Source organism: Lepidochelys kempii, chromosome 4 (assembly GCF_965140265.1).
Source record: "Lepidochelys kempii isolate rLepKem1 chromosome 4, rLepKem1.hap2, whole genome shotgun sequence".
In the NCBI taxonomy this organism is placed as follows: Eukaryota; Metazoa; Chordata; order Testudines; family Cheloniidae; genus Lepidochelys; species Lepidochelys kempii.
Window position 1 is genome coordinate 139531481 of NC_133259.1, and position 26800 is coordinate 139558280.

At 48.4% G+C, this 26800-nt stretch overlaps 1 protein-coding gene across 3 annotated transcripts in view; it reads right to left on the reverse strand.

Annotated features, from left to right (window-relative positions):
• The window catches only part of ADISSP (adipose secreted signaling protein), a 150380-nt gene that overhangs the window by 36781 nt on the left and 86799 nt on the right, over positions 1-26800 (reverse strand). For all 3 annotated transcript variants that reach the window (XM_073343070.1, XM_073343069.1, XM_073343068.1), the window contains one exon: positions 15744-15882. In XM_073343070.1, coding sequence (XP_073199171.1) covers positions 15744-15882 — 139 coding nt within the window. The remainder of the gene's footprint in view (positions 1-15743; positions 15883-26800) is intronic.

The window sequence follows — 26800 nt, forward strand, 5'->3', positions numbered from 1 at the left end:
ATCCAAGCTATTGTGTCAACCCTTGAACCTTTTCCTGGTCCCCTAGCCCAGAATTTCTCAAATGCGCACACCAGGGGCTTTTCATGCAACCATGGCAGCTTCCTGGGCAGTGATGGGGGCGGGGGGGAGGGAAGAAGCATCAGCGCCTCCCTGTTGCTCCTGGATGTGTGGCCCTGAACGGCCTGTGCAGGCAGGTGGGGCACAACGCTGCAGGAGCAAGGTGAGTTCTTCACCTTGTGGGGAGGGGCAGCGGGGCTCCGCCTTCAGCCCTGGGGTGGATGAATCAATCAATCATAGAATATCAGGGTAGGAAGGGACCTCAGGAGGTCATCTAGTCCAACCCCCTGCTCAAAGCAGGACCAATCCCCAATTAAATCATCCCAGCCAGGGCTTTGTCAAGCCTGACCTTAAAAACTTCTAAGGAAGGAGATTCTACCACCTCCCTAGGTAACGCATTCCAGTGTTTCACCATGCTCCCAGTGAAAAAGTTTTTCCTTATATCCAACCTAAACCTCCCCCACTGCAACTTGTTCTATCAGTGTAGTCCCCATTTCCCTCTTGTTTGTCTGTATCATCTCTGTCTGGTTCTGTGATTGTTTCCGTCTGCTGTATAATTAATTTTGCTGGGTGTAAACTAATTAAGGTGGTGGGATATAATTGGTTACATAATCATGTTACAATATGTTAGGATTGGTTAGTTAAATTTCAGGAAAATGATTGGTTAAGGTTAAGCAGAACTCAAGTTTTACTACATAGTCTGCAGTCAATCAGGAAGTGGGGGGTAATGGGTACAGGGAATGGGGGTAGGGAAATTGGAATCATGTTTTGCTAAAGGGGGAAATGGGAACAGGGAATGGGGGTGGGGAAATTGGAATCATGTTTGGCTAAGGGCAGGAATGGGAACAGGGACACAGGTGTAAGGCTCTGTGGTGTCAGAGCTGGGAAGAGGGACACTAAGGTAAGGAAACTGGAATCATGCTTGCTGGAAGTTCACCCCAATAAACATCGAATTGTTTGCACCTTTGGACTTCGGGTATTGTTGCTCTCTGTTCATGCAAGAAGGACCAGGGAAGTAAATGGGTGAAGGAATAAGCCCCCTAACACTTAGGGCCCCCACTGCCTCCCCCGGCCCTGCATCCATCTCCCCATTGCCCTGGCCTGCACTGCTTCCCCCTGCAACCTGGGGATGCACCGAGAGCTCCTAGGTAGCGGGCGCACTCTTACTCCTAGTGTTGTTGCCAGCTGGTCAAGGCAGGAGATAAGCACCGCAGGGAAGAGTTGGGGGTCACTCCCTCCCGGTTCGCACAGACAGGAGACATCACTGGGGAGCACCAGGCTGGGCCGGCCGGAGCGTGGCAGAAGGGGAGTCTTCACCCACTCGTTCCCACACCGGGACTCCCTGTGCTCCAGTATCAGCAATTTAAATGGCTCCTTGGCAACTTCTCATCCGGATGGTGGCTTAAGAAACTCAGACAATACGGGCCCATCCTTTTCCTGCCCATTCACTTGCACAGGGTCACCTCTCAGAGCAAACACCTCCTCTTCCACCGTTCTTACCATCTGGGCCCCATGCACTACAGGGCTGGGCTTACTGAAAAGCAGAGATAGGCTCTGTCCTCCTGCAGTGCAGGGTGGGCTGGGGATGGGGCACTGGACTGGGAGTCTGAGAACCTAGTGTCTCTTCCCGGCTCTGCTACTGATCCGCTCTGCATCCCTTGGCATGCTCCCTTACGACAGCAAAAGATAGGCTGGTAGAGCAAATCTCTTGATTAATTCTTTAACAATTAGCAAACGTGGGGGAGAACAACAAACAGAGCTTTAGGGGTTAGGTCCCATGTCTCGGAAGGACAGAAATTCTACTTACCGGGACTACAACCCGCTACCTTGAAGGATTAATGAGTTGAATACAGATTTCCTTCCCAAATGTCAGCTCTGAAAGCAGCCTCGCTGTAACCAGGTACAACATAACCCTGCCATCAGCCAGGCGCGCAGGGAATGTTCATTAGAGAAATGATTCCAAACAAGCAGTTCAAGAACCAGAGAGACACACAGCTTCCTGTCTAGACACACCCACCAGAACCAAGAGGCAGATTCTCAAGATAATTCAGGTCTGTTGTGCTCAGCTGCTCTACTGCAGAAGCTGCACTTCGTGGACAGTAAAATTACAGCCAAGCCCCGTTAAACTCCCCACTCACCGGATTCCACAGAACCCGTTCCAGTTACTAACTTGCTGGTTAGATCCAATTCGCCTTCAATCCACTGTAGGGCCTGGCGTTTCAATACTGTTGACAGACTCGATCCTGCAAGGGGTTCAGAGCCCTGGCCCCATTCCAGCAAAGCACTTATGCACGGCGTTTGACTAGGAGAACAAGAGCGGGTCCCACTGGCTGCAAGGGAAGCACGTGCCTAAGTGCTTTGCTGGAGCAGGACCAGTGTTCTGAACAGCGGGCAGAACCGAGCCCTAATTTCCTAGACTCATGAAGATCCAGAGATGATGTACTCTCCACACTGCGGGACAGAGTGCAATAAGGAATTGCTCAGGGGCTGCGAAGGAAATGGGAGAAAGGCTCAGATGAGATCTGAGACACAAGAAGGTTTTTTCCTCCAAGGGGCAGATGCTGTGGAGGAGAAGGGTCTTGCCTCAGTGCACAGAACACGCGGCGGGATGGAGATAAAGCCAATGCCAGGTGAGAGGAAGGGAAGAGAAAGGCAAGAATTGTGAAATAAACTGAATGTGTCCAAGGCATGTATCTGACCAACACTACACTAGTATCTGAGCACCTCAGAATCCTTAATGTATTTCTCCTCACAGCACCCTGGTGAGGCAGGGCAGGACGATTGTCCCCATGCTACAGCTGGGGAATGAAAGCAGAGATTAAGTGACTTGCCCAAGGTCACCCAGGAAGCCGGTGGCAGAACCAATGACAAGCCAAGGGAGCTGGCTGAGAACGGGGTGAGTGTGCCCAAAGCGACCATACCCGCCGCCTCAGAAGCAGGACTCATCATTTTCCATTTCATCTGACAGCTGCTCTCACCAGCTGCTCATTCTTAACAGCTTCAGGGAGGACGCACACCGGAGACGGTGACAGATCCAGGAGAGACCGTCACTCTGATGAGCTCGGACTGGCCGATGCTGACCAAGCCAAGAGCCTCAGACCCCGCGAGTGTGGATAAGACTTTGGGCAAGTGCCAAACCTGGGCTCCTCTACTGCTTGAAGCACAAAAATAAAGCAAGGCTCCCGTACCCAAGCTGAAGAATGTAAAATCCCATCTCCTGCTGTGTCCTGCCCACCGCCCCGCAAGAGAGGAATGTTCCCGAGGGCATCGGATCAACTGAAACACCCGAGGGGCTTTAATGGCCGCACCGAGATTGAAAATACATCTCCAAGAGAACGAACACTGGGTCCAACGCAGTGGCGCTGGTGGGAGCCTGCCTAGTCCCATCCCAGCCTGGGGAGTGAACTCCCACGGGGGCAACAAACCATCACAAACCTCCCTGTTCTGTGCCGAGGGCCGGGTGCACTTCTCCAGCCTCCTCTGACATTGATACAGCGCAACACAGGTGCAGTAAACATGGTCCACAAACCCTCTCGAGACAAACCTCTCCACTGCACACACAGCTGTCCCCTGGGGAGCTGATGAGAGAGAAAAAACCGCCCGGGATCGATACGATCCCCATCGCCGAATGCACGGCTGGAAGGCGCTCGGATAATACTGGTGAGGGCAGGGCAGGAACCTGCCCAGGAAGAGCAGCCAGAGGTAACTTCCGGCCCATGTCTCATCCACCCCACGCTGCTACTGCTGAAGGCTGTGTTACTGCAAGTGACCCTGTACAGTCCAAGTTAACTTGGCTGTGTGCACCAGTGGAGAAGGCATCGGGCTGGGAGCCAAGAGGCTGGAGTTCTGGGTCAGAGCTGGGAATGGAAGTGCTGCGTTTCCAGCCAATGCCCATGCCTCAGTTTCCCCATCTGTAAAATGGAGCTCGCAATGACCTACCTTGGTAAGCACCTTCAAGATCGATGGACCAAAAGGGGCTTTACAGGGGTACAGCACTGCTATTAGAGTGAACAAATCAGATTGTGAATGGGAATTCCAGGAGGGCTTCATGCTGCTCATTCAAAGCAAGAGAGGAAGGAATTTACTAACTTCCAGTTCTGCGGATCTCAACAGAAGACTGACGTGACCCCTCGCAGGTTTCAGTCTGACCCATGGCCACCTAGTCAACATCAACTAAAGTAAATGCGCATATTTATGCCTGCGCACACCCCCGCAGAGTTTTGAGCTGAACAAACTGCCTTTAGATGTATAAACCCCTCTGACCTATCAAAACCCATACGATTTACCAATTAACTGTAGAGACACCCAATCCTCCAGCCTGTATGTGCCTGCAGGGGTCAGCTGCTCACTCTCTGCAGCATACGCAAGCCCCAGGCTGCTTTTTAATGATCCCCCTTCCCCCCATGGCTGATCTAAAATTCTCTTAGAAAACCAGTGGCTGCATGACAGACCTCTGAAACAAAAGGGCTCCTTAAACCCTGCTTGCAGGTGATAAAACCAGAGTGCACTGAGCATCACTGCAGAGAGTTTAAAACAGAAGGAGCAACCATCCCAAAAAGTGGTTTGGGGTTTTGTTTCCAGGCATTTTGTGAGCCCTCCTTCTCTATGGGGATGGGATGGAGCTGAGCAGAACTTCCTAAGCTTCTGGGCATCACAGACAATGCCTTTGTCCATGGTACCCTCCCCGGATGGCTCCCACAAGGCCTGGGGGTTGGGTGCGAGAGTGGATTGTGTGTTGTGGATTGTGTGATTGTGTGTGTGCCCCTTCAGAGGGGCAAGTCTTTATGCATCACCAGGACAATCTACCAGAATGGCCAGTGCGGCATCTGTGCCATGCCCAGGTCTGCCCAGGCTCAAGGAACTGAGGCAGCCAGACACTCCGTGTCTCTCTAATCTGAACCCAAGGGGCAGGTTGGATACTGGGTGGAAGTCAGCCAGGTGGTCAGGGCCAGGCATGCAATGGGCTGGCTGCAGGAGTCCCTGGGCCAAGTTCCCTGGTCTGTGCTATGCTGGAGGTTGGACTGGATGGTCAGAACGGTCCCTTCTGCCCCTGCAAGTGATGAGCACACAGCCACTTCCAAAGGGGGGCAGGCAAGGACCTCCACACTAACAGACCCAATACCCTCCCCCACTCCCACCAGCCAAGCAGGACCATGGGCCCAAGGCTGGGTTGTGGCAGGGAGCATTCCCATCACTCCCTGTACATCAGCCTAGCCTCAAAGTAGAAGGCCCAGAGTTTGCACCATCCCAGGAGCGCTCTGCAGTTCCAGGCACACCCAGCGCTGGGCTACTCCACTCTGCCCACCCGACCGAGGAACCCGCACAGCCCTCGCACCAGGAAAGAGTTCTGAGCCACAGACAGAAGAGTCCACAACTCCAAACACACCTCCCGACTGGGACTCGACAGACTTGAGTGGGGAGGCAGCGATTCGTCCCTCTGCGCTTCCAGCACAACCACAGGACAGGAACCCATCAGATCCCTCCAGCCAGCACTCCCAGCTTTTTCCCCTCACAGGCCATCCGCAGACAATGGTGTCCAGTGATAGAGGCAGGAGAGGGGCCACTCGCGACTGAGCGGGCTGCCAGTGGAATGACCAATGCCATCGGAGCCCCTCTGGGGTGGCTCTGCTCCCGCTGCGCTTTGAGAGCAAGTCGCCACACCGAGGGCCCTCATCCCAGCTGGAGGGGTGCCCCTGAGCCTCAAACCGCAGAAGATAACAAGCAACCCTGGGCACGGGCAACTCTTCCCAGCTGCCCCACCTGCTAGGCCAAGTTACCAAGAGCTCCACCATCTGCTCTGAGAGGCAGCTGCTGCCGACAGCACGAGCGGGCAGAGCGTGGGGGGCGAGCAAAGCAGGATGGAGGCGCAAGGCCGCTGCACCCTGGGACTGCAATGGGCACTGCAGAGCACAGGGGGGAGATGTGTGAATGTAAAATCCTTCCCCTGGTGGGAGCAGGGCTGTCCTGGCTTGGTCGGGGAAGAGGATTTCATTTTACAGGCACAGAACTTAACTCTGCAGGACAGTTCTTCACATGGGTTTGTACGGTTCCCCCACTCCATTCACTGAGCAGCACATCTACAAATGGAACTGAGAGCCCCAACCAAAGCCGATGGGATTCTTTGGGTCTGAGGGTGCTGGATCAGGCCCCAGGTGCACAGATTTCGGGACAGAAGATGGGGAAGGGCACAGTTTCCTCAGCAGACTGGGACAGAGAAAGCAAAGAACAGATCTGAATGATAAGAAGTTCAATGGATGCAGCCCACTGTGTCGGCGGACAGTTGGGAATTTATTTCTTTGTGTTATCTCTGGCGCTCAGGCACCTCACACAATGGCACAGACTTACCTTTGACTGAGGTCCAACCACAACTGTAAACCTCGCATGCCCTGTGGAGCGTGGCGCATATCATTGCTTGTCACTATAGAGAGGTGTTGGAACAAATGTATTACAGCGATTGCACAATATCAGCTGGATGTTCTCTTTGCCATCAAACATGCAAGTGACTGGCTTCTCCTGACGTGTTCTACCGCTGCAGACCACGGACAGCGATAGAGTACAAAACATTTGTTTAAAAAGAAAAATCACATTTTAGTATTTAAGCTGCATGTTTTCCTTTTTCCTCCGACACTAGGAAAACCAGCAATGGATTTGAGAGAGGAGAGAACAGAAATCTACTTTCCTTTGCTCCCACAAAGTGGCTTGTTTTTTAAATCAGAGCCTCAATGTTACAAACAGGCAAAGAGCTACTTTATATATATCTATATATAGGTTAGGCATGACACTCAGAGAGGAAAGTTTTCCAGTGCACAAGGTGGGGGATAGACACACAGCTCCCACTGAAAGGCAGGATGGGGACACAACTTGGAGTTAACCTCCCCAGTAGGGTATCAATCATGTCCCACCAGAAGCATGCCGGCACCCAGTGCATCCACTGAACGGACTCTTTGGGAAGCCACTTGGCCATCTCAAAAGGTCAGGGCTGCTAACAGGCAGTGTCTTGTGGAACAGCCTAGCGGAGGATGGAAAATCTTGTGGGGCGCATGTGACCAGCAGGTGGTCCTGGCTCACAGCCCATATCCATCTGATAAAGGGCGGCGAGGGTGCCGGTGCATCCAGGTCAGAGGACAGCATCTGTACCAGGCCAGTCTGTTGGATCAATGGGAGCTGCAAGGAAACATTCAAAGGGCTTCTGATCCATTTACAAGAAACCAAGTGTTCTGGGACTAGGAGGAATCCCTAGCGAAATGCAGCTGCTTTAATTAGAGTCCCAGCAGTCTCAGAGCCTCGCTCTGGGGTCACAGATCTCCCTGCCAAGGCAGAACTTGGGCCAGCTCCATCTGACTTGCCGCTCCCAGAAGCAGCTGAATTATGCTGAGGGCTTGGCATGGGGGCAGCCTGCAGCCCTGCTATTGAGATCCCACAGATGACTTCTTTGCAAGGGTGTCACAGGCCAGAGGAGAGGTGATGGCTCTGACAGATACCATGTTTCCACGTGAGAGTCACAAGCTGGGCTGCCCTTCAGAGCAGCGTCCCAAGAACAAATGTCAAATGCTGTAGGGTGATGTAGCATTCAAAAGGTATCATGGACCCACAGGATATGCCACCTGGATAAAATTACACTCGGCTCCTTCCTGGTGCTAATCTCCTTGGGTAGGTTACATCATCAAGGGAGCAACGCTAGAGTTAGGTTTGAGGCAGCCCTTTCCTTATTTGTTTTGCAGAGGCCCCAGCTCAGATCGGGGCCCCAGCGTGCCAGCTGCTGCACAGATACATAATGCGAGACAGTCCCTGCCACAAAGAGCTTACAGTCTGAATGGACCAAACACGCACAAGGTGGGAGGGGAAACTGAGGCACAGAGAGACCACCCCACCCCCCAAGAGCACACAGCCGGTCTGTGGCAGGGCTGGAAACAGAACCCAGGTCTCCCAGTCCAGTGCTCTACCCAATGGAGCTCCACAGCATTTCAGGCACCTATAATCTTAAACGAGATGAATTTAAGAATGGGGAAAAAATTAATGAACCGTCAAGTCTCGCAGGCGCCGAGACCTGGGAAGCTCTGACTGGTTCTCCCAGAGGGAAAAGGTGGAAACCCCACCACCTGGGACAGTTGGAACTGGCCTCCAAGATAACAAGCAATCAAAAGTGCAGTGGGGAGCCTGGCTGAGAAACACAAAACCACCTCAGGCAAGCAGGGTTTTTTCCACCCTAGATCCCAGACCACGAAGCCTCATTAAGGGGTCACACAGCAAGCGCTTCTATCTTGGTTCAGGGTGAATGCTGCCCAACTCCCTCCTCGGCCAGCCAGCTCGACAGCTTGTTCTGTGAATCTGACTCCGTGCATTGCTCTAGGGCCCTCATGATACCACGCAGACTCCAACAGGATGCTCAGCTAGTCAGGGGCTTTTATGGTCCTGTCACCTCAGTCTGAGCAGCCAAGTGTCCCAGAAGATCAGCCCCACAAGTGAGCACCGAGCTGGGAAAGAAATGGCTGATGAGAAAGTCCAGAGGAGCCTATGGTGCTAATTTGAGTGACTACCCCTGGACAATTGGCCATCACGGGCTTTGACTGCAGGTGGTTTCAGTGTGCTCCCGTATTGAAATCGCTGAGGACACGGTAAAAGGCAGTTTCCAGCAGAGCCCATTGCCCCAATCTGGCCCCAGATGTCCTACTCAGCATGCATCAAGGGGAAATGCATCAAGGGGAAAGCCCAACGAAGCCCGGTGCAGCAGTCCTGGTGGTGAAGTGGGTCAGAGCCGGAGCAGACACTGTTTTTCTCACCTCTGTCGCTTTGACCCACTAACATTTGCTTTCTGATTTCTGCTCTCACTTCTCTGGCTATGCCATTGGGGCAGGTCAATGAACGATGCCCCCCACAGCAGCCACAGCACCAAAAACCCCTCCGCCTCTCTCCTTGAGGGGTGCCTCCTGCCCCAACACTGGGTGGCACTGGCAGTGAATTTATAAGCAATTTGTGACCCCACCAACTCATTTCACACAAACTAAGTGAGCCAGGGAATAACCCCCAGTCCCTGCTGACTGGATCTGAATTGGAGATTTACCAGCTAAGAGACACATAGAATCATAGAATATCAGGGTTGGAAGGGACCCCAGAAGGTCATCTAGTCCAACCCCCTGCTTGAAGCAGGACCAATTCCCAGTTAAATCATCCCAGCCAGGGCTTTGTCAAGCCTGACCTTAAAAACCTCTAAGGAAGGAGATTCTACCACCTCCCTAGGTAACGCATTCCAGTGTTTCACCACCCTCTTAGTGAAAAAGTTTTTCCTAATATCCAATCTAAACCTCCCCCACTGCAACTTGAGACCATTACTCCTCGTTCTGTCATCTGCTACCATTGAGAACAGTCTAGAGCCATCCTCTTTGGAACCCCCTCTCAGGTAGTTGAAAGCAGCTATCAAATCCCCCCTCATTCTTCTCTTCTGCAGGCTAAACAATCCCAGCTCCCTCAGCCTCTCCTCATAACTCATGTGTTCCAGACCCCTAATCATTTTTGTTGCCCTTCGCTGGACTCTCTCCAATTTATCCACATCCTTCTTGTAGTGTGGGGTCCAAAACTGGACACAGTACTCCAGATGAGGCCTCACCAATGTCGAAGAGAGGGGAACGATCACGTCCCTCGATCTGCTCGTTATGCCCCTACTTATACATCCCAAAATGCCATTGGCCTTCTTGGCAACAAGGGCACACTGCTGACTCCTATCCAGCTTCTCGTCCACTGTCACCCCTAGGTCCTTTTCCGCAGAACTGCTGCCTAGCCATTCGGTCCCTAGTCTGTAGCTGTGCATTGGGTTCTTCCGTCCTAAGTGCAGGACCCTGCACTTATCCTTATTGAACCTCATCAGATTTCTTTTGGCCCAATCCTCCAATTTGTCTAGGTCCTTCTGTATCCTATCCCTCCCCTCCAGCGTTTCTACCACTCCTCCCAGTTTAGTATCATCCGCAAATTTGCTGAGAGTGCAATCCACACCATCCTCCAGATCATTTATGAAGATATTGAACAAAACCGGACCCAGGACCGACCCTTGGGGCACTCCACTTGATACCGGCTGCCAACTAGACATGCCATTCCCTACGCCATTACTTGACTCCTGCACTGTGGGGATAAAGGAAAAACATGTACGCGGATCACCAGATGGGCTCACCTGGTGCGTCTAACCTCTGGCACAGAAATGCTATGGTGAGGAATGCTACACCCCGGAGTACTTGGTCAAGTGCTTTGAGATCCATGATACAGAAGGGCTATCGGTTCAAAGAATTAGTAGGATCCCATGCAAGTATCTGGAAGTACATGGGTAGGAAACTATCCAGTACAGGCAGGGAGATGAATTGGATGATCCTAGGACAGTCTCTTCCAGCTCTGAGTGTTGAAATGCTTTGGTGTGTCAGAGAACCTGCCCACAAAGCTGCCAGAGTGGGGCGGAATTCGGCTCTGTCTCTCAGAGTCATTCAGCCAGAAACAAGTGCAGGTGAGAAGAGGTTGGGACAAGAGGTGGGGCAGGAAAGGACACACCAAAGCAGAACAGGGGGGCAGCAGAATGTCCCAGCTGGAGTCCCCAGTCCAGGGGACGATCAGGCCAACCTCACGGGCGTGCTTTCATGGACAGATCACACAGATGGCCAGAATGGAGCCGAGAACAGATGCAAGTGACCTCCCACCCTCTCCATGGACCCAGGCCAGGTCTCCCCTGCTCAGCGGGTGCACAGCTGCTGCATGGGGAAGGGAGCTCAGCCTCCTCCCCCAGTTGTTAAAGGGGTAGCACAGGGCGAGGGAGGGGGCTGTGTTATTGCACGGTCTCCCCTCCATCTGCCTGGGGAGTGTGAAAAGGTCATTGGCACAACAGGTCCCCTTGCCAGCAATTGCTACAGTGTGGCACGTACACACACACACACACATACATAGAGCCAGAGAGCACGCGACCAAGCTTCTGCATGGTGTGGATGGAGCCCTGAACTTCACCTCTAGGGAGGGGCAGGACTGGACAGCTCCACGACCAACCCCGATCATTCAAGCAGTGCACCCCAAATGCAGAACCCACACAAGATGACCCCACAAAATCTGACGGGTCCGTGTAATGGACTGGCAAGGTTCCTCCCACACAATTAGCTGCTGTGGAATCTGCTAGGAAAGGGTTAAGTGGCTCAGAAGCAGATGGGAGAGGCTCTCTGGGGAGAGCAGATTGAGGGTGTGGGCTGAGCACTGAGAAGGGAGGAACCCTGGGAGGCAGCTTAGCCTGAGGCAAAGGTTTGAGCTGCCGATTGTTACCTTACTGGGGATGAATTTGGACTGTCACAGCTAAGAAAGGCAGAGAAGGGATGACTCACCAGGAATTTAAAATCACTTTGGGAAACTAGAAATTAATGCCATCTATATCAGCCCCAGAAAGTTTTAGGGGTGGGAGTGCTGGGTTGCAGGCATTCCAGTCCAGTCTTATCAGCTCCCAGCACATGCAGCAGGGCCCAAAACACGGTCAAAGTCCAGAACAGAAGAGAGAGATTTCACTGCAAAATAAATAGTCAAACCTCCTTGTACCTTCTGTTTACAGTCCCCTTCCCAATCCATCTCCCATCCCGGGGGCATCCATTACTGAGGAGACTGCTGTAAAGTAGCCATGGCACAAACTGTGACCTGCTTTTTACATTGTTAGAATCCAGTGGAAACACCGGGATTCTTTCTGCAGCTAATTAAAATCCAGGACAATCACCCCAAATGAAAGATGTTATAGCCAGGGTTAATGACCATGTCCCAGTTCATTCTGCAGCTGCAGAAGCAGAAAGAATCTAGAAACTGGAAACTAAATTCCCTGGAGCAGGGATTGTGTCTTGTCATGTGCATGCCCAGCACCCTGCCCAAGGGGGCCCTAGTCCTGACAGGGGAGCTTTCAGCATCACCACAACAGAGATAACCAGTTATTACTCCACTAACAAATCTTATTCCCAGAACTGTGCAGATGCCATTAACAAGCTACGGAACTCATTGCTGCAGGATGCAAGCGGCAAACAGCTCAGGGTTAGATTGTGTCTTGGACATTGTACCCATGCAAGGGAGGTAGAGGGAGAAAGAACACCCCGCCCCCATATCCTTTATGGGAGACCTGGCTCTTGGGTCCAGGCATGGAAGAGTAAGTATTTACTCACTTCCTAAAGCAGATGGGCCAGGAGGAGACAGGAGCTCTCACTCACTGGCCAAAGTGGCTGAGCCAATCAGGGGAGTGAATGCGGGGTTACTAATTTACTGCTGGTATAGGACAGGAGCAAATAACTACCCATCTACTTACAAGCAGGGATGGAACAATGCAGAGGGGTGTCAGTGAGCCACCCTGCCTCCTTGGGCAGTGCAATTTACACCCCACCCTTTGCTCCAGATCTGTGCCCAAACTCACATCCTGTCCCTTAGTAAATTTCCAGAAGGCAAGGCGTCTGTGGTTAAAAAACCCAGCAGCTAAATGCACTAGCTGAAATGAGATCTTGTACTTACTGGACATTTATACACACGTGGGAGGAAAACAAGATCTGTTTGGAAACAGTCCAGCCACTGTCACATATCCCATCACATCGGTGCAGAGAAGAGAAACGCTGCCAGGGGAGCCCCAAACGCTGCAGTAACCCAGCAGCAGGGCCCGGCAGAGGTGGAGGTTTCAGGCAGGCAGCCACACATCCAAGGAGATAACCCCTTCCCTCTTTAACCCCTAGATTGATTGTCTGTCCCGGTGACATTCGGAGGGAGACGGAGGGATATTCAGTGCCACATGCAGAACTATTCTATGGCTAGCTAAAGCAGATTGTTTGACTGGCACCAATTGGCACTGGGTTTGCTTTCTAGAGACAGAAAGCAGCGTTCTGCATTGGAAAGTGTATGAAATCTAGCACCACTTCGCTCCGCCAGAGCTGGCAGTCTTTGGCACCCACCATGCATCCGCTTCAGGATTAAGCCAACATGGCTATTAGAGATCAGGATGAGACCTAACGCAAGAGGCCGATTATCCCACAGCTGCTGCTGCTGGGTTCTTGCACCCACCTCGGCAGCATCTGGTGCTGGTCGCTGTCCGAGATACTGGGCTAGATGGACCTTTGCCAGACTGGAGCAGACCTGTTTCCAGGTTCCTACAAATCAGCTTCTTCCTCAAACACCTGCCCAGTTCCTCCCAGAATATCCCTTATGTAGGGGGTAAGCTCTCTCCCTCCCTCCCAAAAAAGAAATCCGTAAAACCACCACCTTATCCTCCCTGCAAAAATCCCTCCTTAAGATTCACCTCTGCCATGCTGAGGAACAAACCCCGCCAAATGGCCACACTATGCAGGCCATGAGCTGTGGTTACTGGTTACTGTGCAGTTTGTTGAACTGTTGTCTTGTCTTCCACCCTCTCTTTGTATCATCCCCCTGCTGCAGGTAGTCATAATGCAAGACTGAGCTCTTTGGTGCAAGAGTTGTCCTTTCCCTCCATGGCTGTGCAGCTGGGGCCCCTGACTGCAGCCTCTAGGGGCTAACGGAATACAGACTAATTAATAATAGTCACCATAGTTTTCAGCCTCCTCCTGATTTGCAGTGGCAAAGACAAAGCGGTGCGTAAAGTCTCACAGGCACCAACAGAATGAGTTTCCTGATCACCACTTGTGGAATGAGATTAGAAGGTTAAAATCAGCAATGGAATTGGAGGAGAAATGCCTTTTCTACAGGCAGAAACACACTCCCACATCAGGTGACTGACACAAGAGACTCAAGGACACTCACTATTATTGCACGTTGATGTGTGGGCAGCGTGCAATAAGTCAGCACACAGGGAGGAGCGCCTACTGCTTACCGTGACTCAGTGCAGAGAGCAACATGCTGTCATTGTTTGGAAGAACTTGATACTTACGAAGGACACCCACAAAAGATTGTGTTTGTCTTGTGCATATGGCCCAACCCTCCAGAATTTTTGTTGCAGTTGGGAACAAATTAATGCTAGAATCAGGCTTCACTTCAAAGAGACAATGTGCGTCAACCCACAATGGCAGATACTTGCATAGGTTCAACACAATGGGTTTCAACTGCTAATGATACAGAACACGGGTGACATCTAGTTATCGGGCTACAGTGAGTTCCAAATATCTTCTCTCACTACATTAAAAGTATTTTTAGTTCAAAACAACAAAAGGGACAGGAGGGTGAAGAGGGTCAGATTCTGATCTCGGTGTAAATCTGCCCACATTGGGACTTGCTCCAAAGTTACACCTGGGCCCCCAAGATCAGAACTGGCCCAAAAATCTTGAAAACAGAATGTATTCCTTTCGTGGTAAGAACACAGATAACCCTGTGTAGTGTTTTCTTATTCAATTGTGTTCCTCAAATACTATAAACCCCAAACAAGCATAACACACTAACCAAGTGTGTCATGTCCCCTTCTAGTGGCTAGTCCAATAGAGGATAACTACTGACTGTTTCTGTCAGCTGATAGAGTTACTCCTTTAGTTCAAGTGATGGGGCGACCAGAATTACACACAGTATTCAAGGTGTAAGTACCGTGGACTTATATCGAGGCATTATGATATTTTCTATCTTATTACCTATCCCTTTCCCAACGATGCCAACAGTCTGTTCACCTTTTTGACTGCCGCTGAACTTTGAGCAGATGTTTCCAGAGAACTATGACTCCACAATGACTCCAAGGTCTCTTTCTGGAGTGGCAACAGCTAATTTAGACCCCACCATTTTGTATGTATAGTAGGGATTTCTTTTTTTTCCAGTGTGCATTACTTTACATTTATCAACATTGAATTTAATCTGCCATTTTGTTTCACTGTCACCTAGTTTTGCCAGATCCCTGTGTAACTCTTTGCCATCAGCTTTGGACTTAATGGTCTTGAGTAATTTTGTATCATCTGTAAATTTTGCCACCTTACTGTTTACCCCCTTTTCCAGATCGTTTATGAATATGTTGAATAGGACTGGTCCCAGAACAGACCCCTGGGGGACACCACTATTTACCTCCCTCCATTCTGAAAACTGACCATTTATTTCTACCCTTTGGTTTTCTTTCAACCACTTACCGATCCATGAGAGAACCTTCCCTCTTCTCCCAGGCCTGCTTACTTTGCTTAAGAGCCTTTGGTGAGGGACCTAGGCAAAGGCTTTCTGTAATCCAAGTACTGTAGATCACCCTTGTCCACATGTTGGTCAACACCTTCGAAGGAATTCTACCACTCGTCCTGGTTTCCGTAGCTGCTGCTAGGCTCTGGCCACCTGAAGAAGCTGCTGCCCAGCTGGGAGGATGAAATCGTCCACCGGCTGGCTGAGCGCGTGCCCTCCCCTAATGCCTTCCTACATCTGGCACATCACATGCTGATATCCCGTCATTCTACGAAGTCATTGTGCTGCCCCACCCCCTTCCTCTCAAGCCCTCGAGTCAGCCCACACCGAGAGTCCTCACCTAGAGTCCAAGCCACAGTGAAGGAGAGGGAGGGCAGATGCTTTTTTCTCTTCCACCCCACACATACACGCCACTGGCACCCCAATACCCACCCAATCAGGAGCAACTAACAGTCACCAGGAATGCGGGGGGCATTAAGGAAAGAAAGGAGTTCAGGGTACCTGCGGATCACAGGGTCTATACAAATAAAACTACCTTCAAGTAAACACATTTGCCCTTCTGAACTTCAGTAGGCAGGCGCCGGAGGGGCAGGTCTTACCTTCAGCCACTGGTGTGATGCTGATGACTTTAAGGTTAAGGTTTGGAAGCGGAATGGCACAGACGTCCTTCCCCAGCCTTTGAATGGGAGGCAGAAGAAACGTGATTTCGTATTTGTGCAGTATCTTCAGAAACCCTACCTGGAAGGGGGGAAAGACACGCAGGTTACAGGGTCACCTTTGCCATCGCACTGAACACTTTGCAGCAACAACACCGACCACAGAATTAAAATAACAAGGTGCCAGCGAGACAGGAACCGAATCCACAGGAACCAAAACCTAGTTTGAGGGGCAGGCTGGTCATTGCAGTTCTTTGCGTTACCGTAGTCAACTGAGATCAGGGCCTCCTTGCGCCAGGCACTGTACAAACACCTAGTGAGAGACAGTCCCAACCCTGGAGAGTTTATAAATCTAGAGGAGAAGGGAAGGATTATTACTACCATCACACAGAGGGGAAACTGAAGCACACAGTCTCACGGAGCACAGTAGGAAACAGAAGTCAGATCTGCATACACCCAGTCCAGTGCCTTAACCATGACACCACCCGAAATAAATGGTTAGAAGGAGGACCTGGGGAGCCAGAAGCTCTGAGTTTTCATCCCGATTCTTCCACCAACTCAGTGTGGCCTTTGTTGCTCCATGCCTCGGTTTCCCCACCTGGAAACTGGAGATGGACGGCTTCACAAATGTGGGCGCAATGCTTTGAGGGTGTCTGACGAACGGCACTGTACAAGGGCAAAGCGTCGCTCGGGGCTTGGGTTGGAGGCCAAAGAAAGAGAATGAGCATAGGGCACGTGCTTCTCTTTCGTATCCCAGATCGTTGCCGATGGGCCACAAAGAAGAGGCAGCTCTCATTGCTGCTCACCAGGTAGAGAGTCTACTGGGGGTGCAGAGAAAGTCCCCAGGCTGATCTGCTGCTGGGGTGCGTTCTTCAGATATCAGGATAATCTTCTACTGATGTTCCCTGGCTGGGGTGGGGGCGCTGCATGGCACAGCTGGGAGAGGGAATGGGGAGGGGTGTGATACAGCAAGGTGCAGGAGACCTGGAGGACATGAAAACCATGGTTCCACTACTAGGCAAGTCACAGCAGCAAGGCCCTGATCCAACCCCCTCTGCCCTAAGCACCCTAAGTCAGTGATGGCACCTAAAGCAGGGAAGGAGGGCAGAGCTGATCAAAAAGATTTTTTTGTTTGATAAAATGGAATTTTTCATGAAAAAAATTCTGGTCCGGTCAAAAAAAAGTTTCATGTTTTTGCCAAAAAACCCTAAAAAACACAAAGTGTTTTGGGATTTGCACAACCAAAAATAAAAATTTTTCTATTTTAAACTGTAAATTTTGGGTTGTTTTTGGTGTTAAAAAACCAAGAACAGAAATCAATTGGTTCTTTCTTAAATAAAAAAAATATTTTTTAATAGGGTTTTTTATTTAAATGAAATACTGGTTAATTTTTAAAAAAATAAATTTATTTAAAATTAAATTTGAAATTCAAAAGCTATGTTAACGCCTAAACTTATAATAAGCTATCATTTAATTTAAACACACACAAAAAATATTCATCAGTACGTTTGCTGCCAAGTGTTAAGAAAGTCAAACCACTGAACTGGTGGAAGTAACTGGCCAAGACCCAGAACCACAGTTTGCTGAAGTGCTAAACAAGCTTTTGAAAGCAGGAGTCTCTTCTGGGGGTACAGAAAAAATATTTTCTTCACTTCAGCTTGTTCACCCAGTTTAGTTCAATGATTAGTTCTTACAAAGTTAAGAAACCAGTTCGGAGTTGAAAAAGCAGAAAAGTTTGTTTTCCCCTTCCAATCTATGAACCAAAAACAAGGTGTTAGAGGATGAGATCTACTAGTTCTAAAATCATGAAGGACATAACTGAAAACAATCAATTCAATATACTACTCCTACAGATAATACTTCCTATGTTTAATAAATCAATTTATTTTAAATGCAAACCATGTTTTGATCATTTTTTTTGCTTATGGTACCAACTCATTTAAGGTAATTTAATTTAAAAAAATTAAATGCTGTTTTTGTGCATTTTAAATTCAATTTGAATGTCAATCCAAATAGAGCCTGAACCAATCACAATCAAATTAATCATCTAGTAAATAAGAATGGCATCACTCACCATTTCCTAACAGAATAAAATATTAAAAATTAAGAATCTGAATAAATGTAAGTCAAGCTAAATAACTGCTTATATAAGCAATACATATAGTGTCGCCTCCTGGTTAGCAAAAGGAAACACCAATTTTAGTGTAAAGGTTCCATTTAGTTGCAAATCAACATGTTTTAATGGCTACCAACCAATGAAAAAAATCAACCTTTCTTTAGGAAAATAACAGAAAAGGAAAAACATAGAAGCATAGGGTTAGAAGGGACCGCAAGTGTCATCTAATCAAACCCCCTGCCAAGATGCAGGATTTGTTGTACCTGACCCATCCCAGACAGACGGCTCCAGCCTCCTTTTGAAAACCTCCAGTGAAGGAGCTTCCACAACTTCCGTAGGCATCTGTTCCATTGTCCTACTGCTCTTACAGTTGGGAAGTTTGTCCTGAGATTTAATGTCAATCTGCTATGCTGTAGTTTGAACCCATTGCCTCTCGTTCTGCCATCTGTGGCAAAAGAGAACAACTTTTCTCCATCTTTTTTATGACCAGGGAGGAGTATAAAGGTATTGCTCGAGCACGCAGGGGTGTAATCAGGAAGGCCAAGGCAAAACTAGAGTTACAGCTAGCAGGGGATGTGAAGGGGAACAAGAAGGATTTCTACAGGTATGTTAGCAACAAGAAGGTGGTCAGGGAAAGCGCAGGCCCCTTACTGAATGGGGGAGGCAACCTAGTGACAGGATGTGGAAAAAGCTGAAATACTCAATGCTTTTTTTGCCTCAGTCTTCACAGACAAGGTCAGCTCCCAGACTGCTGCACTGGGCAACACAGTATGGGGAGGAGGTGAGCAGCCCTCAGTGGTGAAAGAACAGGTTAGGGACTATTTGGAAAAGCTGGACGTTCACAAGTCCATGGGGACGGATGCACTGCATCCGAGGGTGCTGAGGGAGTTGGCGGATGTGACTGCAGAGCCACAGGCCATTATCTTTGAAAACTTATGGCAATCGGGGGAAGTCCCAGACGACTGGAAAAAGGCAAATATAGTGCATCTGAAGAAGTGTTTTTTACCCACGAAAGCTTATGCCCAAATAAATCTGTTAGTCATTAAGGTGCCACCAGACTCCTTGTTGTTTTTGTGGATACAGACTAACACAGTTACCCCCTGATACTTGATCTGTACCCTTGTTTTTCAGATGCGGAAACCGAGGCATGGAGCAGATAAGCAATTTCTCCCAGCCAATCCACAGCAGAGCCAGGAATAGAAACCAGGGCCTTGGTCTCAGTCCCAGGCCCCAATCACCAGACCATGCTGCCCCTGAAGTTTTCCAACCCCAACTTTTCAGCCCTGAAAGCCTTAAAGTGAAATAGATTACAAAGACATTAACAGTACATCAGAACCTCAAGGCCCCAACCGAGATAGGACCCCACGGTGCTACACACATACAGCAAGAGACAGTCCCTGCCCCAAAGATCTTACCACCTAAACAGACAAAGCGGACAAAGGAAGGATTCTTATCCCTTTTACAGAGATGGGGAGCTGAGGTGCAGAGACGAAGGCCTTGTCTACACTAGAAAAATGTTGTGGCTATGCCAGCAAACCCTGCAAGCGGAGCTGCAGTGCACACCAGCAGAAGAGCACTTTTGCCAGTGAATCTCATGCTGCTGAAATAAGCTACATTGGTAAAAGCACCTTCGTGCCAGCATAACTGCGTTTACAGTAGGGCTTTCACCAGTATGGTAATGTCATAAGAAATAAATATATGTAACTATCACACCTGTAACTGACATTGAGAACATATGGAAAGGATCTCCAGCCCCCTACTGTTACAGGCAACCCCCTTATATTCTCCCGTGCATGGAGTTATGATTGCTGTTACTAGACTGGCAGATGTTTTAAGCATAGACCTGCACTAAGAGACCAGCCCAAAGTCACACAGGGTGAAGTCTATTTCCTGGGCCCTAGCCCCACAGAGAGAAGTGCAGCATAGTCCCCAATGAGTTCAGGTGTCTAAAAGGCCTATCAGTCCTCTCTGCTCCATGTGGTTAAGTTGACAGCATCAACAGTGTTGAATCAACACATTCGTCTGATATTTCAATATACACATTCCTGTTGCTCTAATTAAAAACCAACACACAAAAAAGCATTTAACTAGTTTGCTTTTCCATTAGGACCAAGGCAGCGATAATCCTATTCCCAGTGAGCCCATGCCCATGCCACTAACGACAGTGAGTGATTGTCCAATAATGTCAATGAAGACAGGGATCGGGCCCAGCGCTTTGAGACCCACCCCCCTCAGCAGGTCTCAGAGCCCGGGGGCTAGCCGAAGTGGGAACATCTACACTGCTATTCTTTGCCCTGTAGCATGAGCCCAAAGCCTTCTCCAATAACTTATTATCCACTTTGCAACAGGGGAATAAATTATAAATGTAGCGTGAAGTCATTCTGACCCCAGCCTGAGCAGCTGGGTTTGAAAGCTACATATGAAATCATCTTCTTTTTCCTTTACGCCGCTTTTCCACACTATAGGAATCCAGCTGAGTTCTCTTTTGGACTAGAAAATGCCAGAGAACTTTGGGCCAGATCATCAGGTAGCGTAAATCAATGGACTTCAACGGAGCCACACTGATTTACACCGCCTGAGGGTCAGGTCCTTTAAGTGTGACTGCATCTAACATAGAAAGCAGCAGATTGCAGCCGATATGAAATGTTTGGCACTCTCTTTCCTGAGGTGCAAACACAGCATTGTCTGGTTTCAGAGTAACAGCCGTGTTAGTCTGTATTCGCAAAAAGAAAAGGAGGACTTGTGGCACCTTAGAGACTAACCAATTTATTAGAGCATAAGCTTTCGTGAGCTACAGCTCACTTCTTCAGATGCATATCATGGAAACTGCAGCAGGCTTTATATATACACAGAGAATATGAAACAATACCTATTCCCACCCCACTGTCCTGCTGGTAATAGCTTATCTAAAGTGATTTCCAGCACAAATCCAGGTTTTCTCACCCTCCACCCCCCCACACAAATTCACTCTCCTGCTGGTGATAGCCCATCCAAAGTGATAACTCTTTACACAATAAGAAAAAGGAGGACTTGTGGCACCTTAGAGACTAACCAATTTATTAGAGCATAAGCTTTCGTGAGCTACAGCTCACTTCTTCAGATGCATATCGTGGAAACTGCAGCAGGCTTTATAGCAGTTTCCACGATATACATCTGAAGAAGTGAGCTGTAGCTCACGAAAGCTTATGCTCTAATAAATTGGTTAGTCTCTAAGGTGCCACAAGTCCTCCTTTTCTTTTTGCGAATACAGACTAACACGGCTGTTACTCTGAAACCTGTCTTTACACAATGTGCATGACAATTAAGCTGGGCTATTTCCTGCATAAATCCAGGTTCTCACATCCCCCCCACCCCCATACACACACAAACTCACTCTCCTGCTGGTAATAGCTCATCCAAACTGACCACTCTTCAAGTTAAAATCCAAGTTAAACCAGAACATCTGGGGGGGGTAGGAAAAAACAAGAGGAAACAGGCTACCTTGCATAATGACTTAGCCACTCCAAGTCTCTATTTAAGCCTAAATTAATAGTATCCAATTTGCAAATGAATTCCAATTCAGCAGTTTCTCGCTGGAGTCTGGATTTGAAGTTTTTTTGTTTTAAGATAGCGACCTTCATGTCTGTGATTGCGTGACCAGAGAGATTGAAGTGTTCTCCGACTGGTTTATGAATGTTATAATTCTTGACATCTGATTTGTGTCCATTTATTCTTTTACGTAGAGACTGTCCAGTTTGACCAATGTACATGGCAGAGGGGCATTGCTGGCACATGATGGCATATATTACATTGGTGGATGTGCAGGTGAACGAGCCTCTGATAGTGTGGCTGATGTTATTAGGCCCTGTGATGGTGTCCCCTGAATAGATATGTGGGCACAGTTGGCAACGGGCTTTGTTGCAAGGATAAGTTCCTGGGTTAGTGGTTCTGTTGTGTGGTATGTGGTTGTTGGTGAGTATTTGCTTCAGGTTGCGGGGCTGTCTGTAGGCAAGGACTGGCCTGTCTCCCAAGATTTGTGAGAGTGTTGGGTCATCCTTTAGGATAGGTTGTAGATCCTTAATAATGCGTTGGAGGGGTTTTAGTTGGGGGCTGAAGGTGACGGCTAGTGGCGTTCTGTTATTTTCTTTGTTAGGCCTGTCCTGTAGTAGGTAACTTCTGGGAACTCTTCTGGCTCTATCAATCTGTTTCTTTACTTCTGCAGGTGGGTATTGTAGTTGTAAGAAAGCTTGACAGAGATCTTGTAGGTGTTTGTCTCTGTCTGAGGGGTTGGAGCAAATGCGGTTGTATCGCAGAGCTTGGCTGTAGACGATGTGCCCACATATCTATTCAGGGGACACCATCACAGGGCCTAATAACATCAGCCACACTATCAGAGGCTCGTTCACCTGCACATCCACCAATGTGATATATGCCATCATGTGCCAGCAATGCCCCTCTGCCATGTACATTGGTCAAACTGGACAGTCTCTACGTAAAAGAATAAATGGACACAAATCAGATGTCAAGAATTATAACATTCATAAACCAGTCGGAGAACACTTCAATCTCTCTGGTCACGCGATCACAGACATGAAGGTCGCTATCTTAAAACAAAAAAACTTCAAATCCAGACTCCAGCGAGAAACTGCTGAATTGGAATTCATTTGCAAATTGGATACTATTAATTTAGGCTTAAATAGAGACTTGGAGTGGCTAAGTCATTATGCAAGGTAGCCTGTTTCCTCTTGTTTTTTCCTACCCCCCCCCCCCCCAGATGTTCTGGTTTAACTTGGATTTTAACTTGAAGAGTGGTCAGTTTGGATGAGCTATTACCAGCAGGAGAGTGAGTTTGTGTGTGTATGGGGGTGGGGGGGATGTGAGAACCTGGATTTATGCAGGAAATAGCCCAGCTTAATTGTCATGCACATTGTGTAAAGACAGGTTTCAGAGGAACAGCCGTGTTAGTCTGTATTCGCAAAAAGAAAAGGAGTACTTGTGGCACCTTAGAGACTAACCAATTTATTTGAGCATGAGCTTTCGTGAGCTACAGCTGTAGCTCATGAAAGCTCATGCTCAAATAAATTGGTTAGTCTCTAAGGTGCCACAAGTACTCCTTTTCTTATTGTGTAAAGAGTTATCACTTTGGATGGGCTATCACCAGCAGGAGAGTGAATTTGTGTGGGGGGGTGGAGGGTGAGAAAACCTGGATTTGTGCTGGAAATCACTTTAGATAAGCTATTACCAGCAGGACAGTGGGGTGGGAATAGGTATTGTTTCATATTCTCTGTGTATATATAAAGCCTGCTGCAGTTTCCACGATATGCATCTGAAGAAGTGAGCTGTAGCTCACGAAAGCTTATGCTCTAATAAATTGGTTAGTCTCTAAGGTGCCACAAGTCCTCCTTTTCTTTTTACAGCATTGTCTAGAAGCTAATCCGCTCTGTGGAAGCAGGGATTTAGTACAATGTTTCCAAGGAGAAAAAAATAAAGGTTAGAAAGACAAGTGGAAATAAACAATTCTCAGTCAGTCACTGACATTTCACATTCCTTGATTCCCACCCTAACAAGCACAGGAACTGCAGGCTCTTTTCCCATTTCTAACACAATGGGCAGGGAGGGTTAACAAACATAAAACCAGCCACACTGGGTCAGACCAAGGGTCCATGAGCTCAGAGTCCTGTGTTCCAGCAGTGGCCAGTGCAGATGCTTCAGAGGAAATGAACAGAACAGGGCAATTAGCAAGTGGTCCCCCTGTCATCCGGTCCCAGCTTCTGGCAGGCAAAGACACCCAGAGCATGGGGTTGCATCCCTGACCATCTTGGCTAATAGCCATTGATGGATCCATCCTCCAGGGACTTATCTAATTCTTTTTTTAACCCAGTTATACTTTTGGCCTTCACAGCATCCCCTAGCAATGAGTTCCACAGGTTGACTGTGCACCGTGTGAAGAAGTCGTGCCTTATCTTTGTTTTAAACATGCAGCCTATTAATTTCAACAGGTGACCCCGGATTCTTGTGTTATGTGAAGGGGTAAATAACACTTCCCTATTCAGTTTCTCCACACCAGTCATGACTTTATAGACCTCAATCATATCCCCCCTTAGTCATCTCTTTTATAAGATGAACAGTCCCTGCCTTTATAATCTCTTCTCATACCGAAGCTGTTCCATACCCCTGATAATTTTTGTTGCCCTTCTCTATACCTTTTCCAATTCCAATATATCTTTTATGAGAGGTCTATCCAAACTGCACACAGTATTCATGGTGTGGGTGTACCAGGGATTTATATAGGGGCATTATGATATTTTCTGTCTTATCTATCCATCTCTTTCCCAATGGTTCCTAACATTCTGTTCGGTTTTTTGACAACCACTGCAGAATGAGCGGATGTTTTCAGAGAACTATCCACAATGACTCCAAGGTCTCTTTCCTGAGTGGTAACAGCTAATTTAGACGCCATCATTTTGTATTTATCGTTTGGAAACCATTCTGTGGGCATTACTTTGCAGTTATCAACACTGAATTTCATCTGCCGTTTTGTTGCCCAGTCACCCAGTTTTCTGAGATTCTTTTGTAGCTCTTCGCACTCTGCTTTAGACGTAACTATCTTGAGTAATTTTGTGTCATCTGCAAATTTTGCCACCTCACTGTTTACCCCTTTTTCCAGATCATATATGATGTATCTGGCATTGTACAAGCCACAGAATGAGACAGTGGAAAGAGCTGGCAGTCTAACAGATGGCCACAGAGAAGAGGAGTGCCAAAGTGGAGACAACTCAGGGCTTTATGAATATGTTGAACAACACTGGTCCCAGAAGCTAGGAACGGGCGACAGGGGATGGATCACTTGATTCCCTGTTCTGTTCATTCCCTCTGGGGCACCTAGCATTGGCCTCTGTCGGAAGACAGGGTACTGGGCTAGATGGACAGTTGGTCTGACCCAGTCTGGCAGTTGTTAGGGCAGATCCTATGGGGACCCCTCTATTTACCTCTCTCCGCTGTGAAGACTGACCACTTATTCCTCTTTTTGTTTCCTACCTTTTAACCAGTTACGAATCCATGAGAGGAGCTTCCCTCTTATCCCATGACAGTTTACTTTGACTTTGGTGAAAGGCTTTCTGAAAGTCCAAGTACACTATATCCACTGATCCCCCAGGTCCACATGTTTGTTGACCCCCTCAAAGAATTCTAGTAGATTGGTGAGGCATGATTTCCCTTTACAAAAGCTGTGTTGGCTCTTCCCCAACAAATTATGTTCATCTGTGTGTCTGACAACTCTGTTCTTTACTATAGTTTCAGCCAATTTGCCTGCTACTGAAGTTAGGCTTACCGGCCTGTAATTACCAGGATCCACTCTGGAGCGTTTTTTAAAAATAGTTCTTAATGAGATATCCTTCAGTCATCTGGTACAGAGGCTGATTTATATGATAGGTTACAAACCACAGTTACTATTGTCATTCTGCAATTTCATATTTGAGTTCCTTCAGAACTCTTGGGTGAATACCACCTAGTCCTGGTGACATATTACCATTAAATTTATTGATTTGTTCCAAACCTCCTTGGTGACACCTCAATCTGGGACAGTTCCTCAGATCTGTCACCTAAAAAGAATGGTTCACGTGTGGGATCCTCCCTCACAACCTCTGCAATGAAAACCAATGCAAAGAATTCATTTAGTTTTTCTGCAATGGCCTTGTCTTCCTTGATTGCTCCTTTAGCACCTTGATTGCCCAGTGGCCCCACTGACTATTTGGCAAGCTTCCTGCTTTTGAAGTACTTAAAAAATGTTGGCTCTTAATTTTTGTGTCATAAGAACATATGTCTCATTTACTAGTTGCTCTTCCAGTTCTTTTTTTGGGCTGCCTAACTACACTTTTACACTTGACTTGCCAGAGTTTATGCTCCTTTCTGTTTTCCTCAGTATGATCTGACTTCCAATTTTTACAGGATGCCTGTCTGCCTCTAACAACCTCTTTTACTCTGCGGTTTAGCTGTGATGGCTTCCCCCGGAGGGGGATGGGGAGGAGAAATACATTTAGTTTGAGCCTCTTTGGCGGTGTTTTAAAATAGTTTCCATGCAGCTTTGCATGCGTTTCACTCTTGTGATTCTTTAAATGATAGAACAGTGCTACTAGGCACTAGTGTCTCTTCCTTTTGTGAAGTGCAAGTGACACTCGCTCACTTTTCACAACATGAGGCCTCCTAATGGTCCAAGCAGAAACTATAACCATAAATCTGATCTGACAATTGAATCTGCCCAGATGTTATGCTCATTTGTAGTGCCTAGGAGCCAGGGCTGCGCTTTGCTAGGCTCTGTACAAAGACAGACAGGTCCCCGTCTCAAAGAACTTACATTATAAGTAGCCCTCTGTCCCCATGCAGAGCCGTAGTGAACTCCGTGGCAATGAAAAGGTAGGGGTCTACGTGAACCGTTCCCATCGCAGGATCAGAGCCCTGTTTTAGAGAGCTCCCTTTGTACGTCTGTCCCAAGATGGCTGAGAAGGTCACAGTAACACGACAACAAACAGCAGAGGGAAAGAAAGCTGGAGGCATCGACAAGGGAGAGAACGGCTGCTTCCAGCGGAGATTTGAAGTGAGAGGGAAAGGCTCCAGGGCTGCACCGGACGGCGGGAGCTGCAGGGGTGCAGGCTCACAGGTCAGCGGTGACCAGGGTACATAGCAGGTCAGGGAGGCCATTTCTAGGGGAGCAGAGGGGTCCTGGAGGTCAACTAGAGCAAGTGCCTGGAGAGCTTTATAAACCGCAAGGGTTTTGAACTGGATCCTGAAGTGAGTTGGCAGCCAGTGCTCTTGGGAGATGGGCCGATGCACGTGCACTCAGGAGATACGAGAAGGCCACCAGAAGCGCCCGGTGCATGCTGGAGCGTGGACAGCAGGGACCTGGGGA